General features: G+C 57.3%; 1 protein-coding gene across 1 annotated transcript in view; it reads right to left on the bottom strand.

Annotated features, from left to right (window-relative positions):
* ASMTL (acetylserotonin O-methyltransferase-like) overlaps positions 1 to 4,134 on the bottom strand; it is a 16,058-nt gene that overhangs the window by 2,864 nt on the left and 9,060 nt on the right. The window contains exons 6-8 of the mRNA XM_010831399.1: positions 3,723 to 4,104; positions 2,635 to 2,797; positions 138 to 301 (exon numbers count right to left, since the gene is read on the bottom strand). Coding sequence (XP_010829701.1) covers positions 138 to 301; positions 2,635 to 2,797; positions 3,723 to 4,104 — 709 coding nt within the window. The remainder of the gene's footprint in view (positions 1 to 137; positions 302 to 2,634; positions 2,798 to 3,722; positions 4,105 to 4,134) is intronic.

Genomic DNA, 4,134 nt, shown 5'->3' with positions numbered 1-4,134 from the left:
CTAAGAGCTCACATCCGCAGCCTCCCGCCGGGATAATGGGTTCTGACGGTCCCCGGGTCTGGGATGCTTTCGGGGCCGTAGCCAGTCCGTCAGCGGCAGAGATGGCACGTGAGAAGCAGCGTCAGATTCTGGGGTACCTGTGGCAGGGGCTCTGGGGTCCACGCTGCCCCCTCTCGCACGGCCCGGCCCAGGTGCGTGAAGGCGCCCCAGACGGGCCCGTCGTGGTAGGCGGCCAGGCCGTGGAGAGACTGCTCGCCGTCCGACGCCAGGTGCAGGCTGGCCATCTCCGTGTTGCTGTAACCTGAAAGCAAGGAGCATCGTGGGACCCCTGTAAGGGCTCCCTGGACATCAGAGGGACGGAGGGAGCCACTGCTCGGGGTCCCTGTGGTGGTAGTGCAAGCATCGTCCGGCCGACAGCGTGATGCCCTCGCACACGCCCGACTCTGCGACCACGTAGACTGCAGCCCGCCAGGCTCCTCTGTCCATGGCATTCTCCCAGGAAGAATACTGGAGTGGGTTGCCATTTCCTCCTCCAGGGGATCTTCCCGACTCAGGGACTGAACCCACGTCTCTTGCACTGGCAGGCAGGTTCTTTACCATGGAGCCACCTGGGAAGCCCTTCTATGTATCCACCTGTCTGTTTATATGTGTCAATCGCCTCCATCTCTCTCTCATCTGTTAACCATCTATCTGTCAATCTGTGTATGTGTCATCTACCTGTTTGCTTACCAGCTGTCATCTGTGTGATAAGTCTATTTACCTCTCACTTGTCATCTCAGCTCATCTATCGTTTACCCATCGACACGTCTGTTGCCTATCCATCAATCCCCCCACCTATCACCTATTTATCCATCATTTATCTATCTACCCTGGAGAAGGAAAAGGCAGCCCACTCCAGTACTCTTGCCTGGAGAATCCCATGGACGGAGGAGCCTGGTAAGCTACAGTCCATGGGGTCGCAAACAGTCGGACTCGACTGAGCGACTTCACTTTCCCTTTTCCCTTTATCGACCTACCTATCTAGCTATCATCTCTGTCATCAGTTTTTATCTATTGATCTATCAATTTATCTACTATCTGTTTATCCACCTGTCCACCCATCAGCCTGTATTCATCACCTGTCTTTCTGTCATCTGTCCATCCACTTACCCTATTTTCTGTTTATCCGTCTGTCTGTTCTCTATTTATTCATCAGCTATCTGTCTGGTGACCTTTCTATCAACCATCTATTCATCCATCTACTTATCTATTTACAGGCCTATTACATTCACCTATGAATCAACCAAGCAATTTATCATTTATCCATCCACCCATCTATCTATTGGGCTTCCCAGGGGTCTCAGCAGTAAAGAATCTTGTGGCCAATGCAGGAGACACAGAAGACACAAGTTCGATCCCTGGGTGGCGAAGATCCCCTGGAGAAGGGCATCTTGCAGTATTCTTGCCTGGAGAATCCCACGGACAGAGGAGCCTGGTGGGCTACAGTCCACGGGGTCGCAAAAAAGCTGGCCACGAATGAGGCGCCTGAGCAAGCAGCATCTGTCTGTTATCTGTTTGCTCATCCATGAATCATCTATGTATCCACCATCCATCCATCCACCGATCTGAGCATCATTCTACTATGAATCACTCTCTAGGCATTCACCTCACCTGGCTGCCTACCTGAACAGATAAGTAAGTACGCAGGTACGTTCGCTGTGCACATGCACACACCCTAGGAGTTGTTTCCTTGGGGAACCTTGGCTGATACAACCCCTCTGAGTCCGTAAGGAAGTCTCTCTCTTGAACATCACACACACACACACACCCTCCTAGTTCCTCCTAAACATCCACACACACACCTGTTTCCTCCTAAACATCTGTTTCTCACACACAGACACACGTTTCCTCCTAAATATCACACACAGACACACACACCTCTTTCCTCCTAACATCACACACACACACGTTTCTTCCTAAACATCTCTCTCTCTCACACACACACCTGTTTCCTCCTAAACATCACACACACAACACAGACGGCTTTCCAACTAAGCATCACACACACACACACACAGAGCTGTTTCCTCCTAAACATCTCTCTCACACACACACGTTTCCTCGTAAACATCACACACAGACACACATACCTGTTTCCTCCTAATCACACACACAGCTGTTTCTTCCTAAACACCACACACACGCACACACGCACATATCTTTTCTCCTAAACATCACACACACATCTGTTTCATCCTAACATCACACACACACACCTTTCCTCCTAAACATCAAATACACAGAAAGACACAGAGCTGTTTCCTCCTAAACATCTCTCTCTGACATACACACACAGCTGTTTTCTTCTAACATCTCTCTCACACACACACACACACACACAGCTGTTTTCTCCTAACATCACACACACACACACACTTTGACACAAACACACACACACACACACACACACACACACCCCCCTGTTTCCTCTTTGCCCCCTCACCCCACCCCGCAGCTCCCCGCCCTCTGGGAGCCGCCCCGCGTCCGGGACACAGGGCCGGCCGGTCTGCCCATCTCTGCTCAGGAGCCACCGTCAGCTGGCGGCCGGGCCCCGCCTGCGGAGCTGCCGTGACGACACCCGGGACGCCCCCTCACCTCTGTCCGACTTGTCCAGCAAGCCCAGGGCCGCACAGACGTCAAGCAGGCGCGCGGTGCCGCCCACCGAGGCGTCGATTTCGCGGGCGACGTCCGCGGCCGCCAGGGGGCCTCGCTCTTTCAGCACATCGAACACTTGGAGCTTGCAAGCCGCGAGCAGGGCCTGACCGTGACGGAGGGCCGCCGTCAGGCTACGATGCGAGTGACCCATCGCTCGTGACCCCCACGGCGGCGAGGCGGGGGCAGGGGGCCCGGGACTGTCAGAATCGCCGCGCCCATCAGGGACCCTTCTTCTGCAGGGGGAGTTGGGTTTGGGCTCCAGCTTGCACAACGTTTGCTCCAGGGAAGAACACGTCAGTGACGGTTACGCAGAAAAGCTCTCTCGGCAGAGAAAACCCAACGTGCTTCGGACAAGGGCTGTGTGGTAGCTCCCCACGGTACCCACGTCGAGGCCACAAACCCTGGGACCTTGAGGGCAGTCTGTGTGTGCACTTGGGCGCTCTCTGCAGGGCACAGACTCTCCACCGCTCACCACACACCTCACGGGACAGCCTAACCTCCCCGCGGCTCGCCTAACAAAGGAACCTTCCCCGGACGTGGGGCACAGGGTGGTGTGAGCCCCGTCACCCTCAGACACCCACACGGACCCCGCCCCCGCCCTGCCAGTCTTCAGGAACGATGACGTTCACGTCCTGACCCCCAGAATATGCGAGCAAGGCCTTCCGTGCAAATACAATGTCTTCGTAGGCGTGACAGAGTGAAGGGTCTGAGAAGACGCCCTCCTGGATGGGGGTGGCCCTAAACCCTAGGGACAGGGTCCTTATAAGACACGGAAGAGGAGAGACATGGACACAGAGAAGCCACGTAGAGACGGGAGGGAGGCGGCCACCAGCCCAGGGACGGATGCCTGGAGCCCCCAGAAGCCGGAAGAGGCGGGAAGGACCCTCCCCTGGAGCCTCTGCAGGAAGCTCAGCCCTGGGACCCCTTGACCTCAGACGTCTGGTCCCCAGGGCTGGGGTGGGGGGTGTGTGATGGTCTGAAGCGCCCCCCGTGCTGGGGGTCACCTGATCGCGAAGGCACAGAGGTACCTTGGATGCTTTGAAGCCGTCCATCAGCTCCAGGAGGCCCACGGGGAGCGGGGGCTGGCTGTCCGTCACCCCATTCAGATCCGCCTCCCGGGGGCGGGGAGCCTGCGGCTGCACCCCACACGGCTCCCGGCCCCCGGTGGCCCGAGCAGGGTCAGAGCCGCCTCCCTCTGCGTCGCTGAGATCCTCGAATGTGTCGACGGCCGGGATGGAGTCGTGCTGGACCTGCCGTGGGGCGCCGGGGGCACGGGGTCCGTGATACAGGCGCGCCAGCTCCTTGCAGAAGCGGTTCAGCGGGAAGCCCACCACGTTTAGGAAGTCGCCACGCACGTACTCCACCAGCATCCCACCCAGCGCCTGGATCCCGTAGCCGCCGGCCTTGTCCCTGCGCGGCGTGCAGGACCACAGCGCGGCG

This window comes from Bison bison, unplaced genomic scaffold, assembly GCF_000754665.1.
Source record: "Bison bison bison isolate TAMUID 2011002044 unplaced genomic scaffold, Bison_UMD1.0 scf7180017859754, whole genome shotgun sequence".
Lineage (NCBI taxonomy): Eukaryota > Metazoa > Chordata > Mammalia > Artiodactyla > Bovidae > Bison > Bison bison.
Note: the sequence above shows the minus strand (reverse complement) of the source record. Positions and strands in the feature narration are given on the sequence as shown.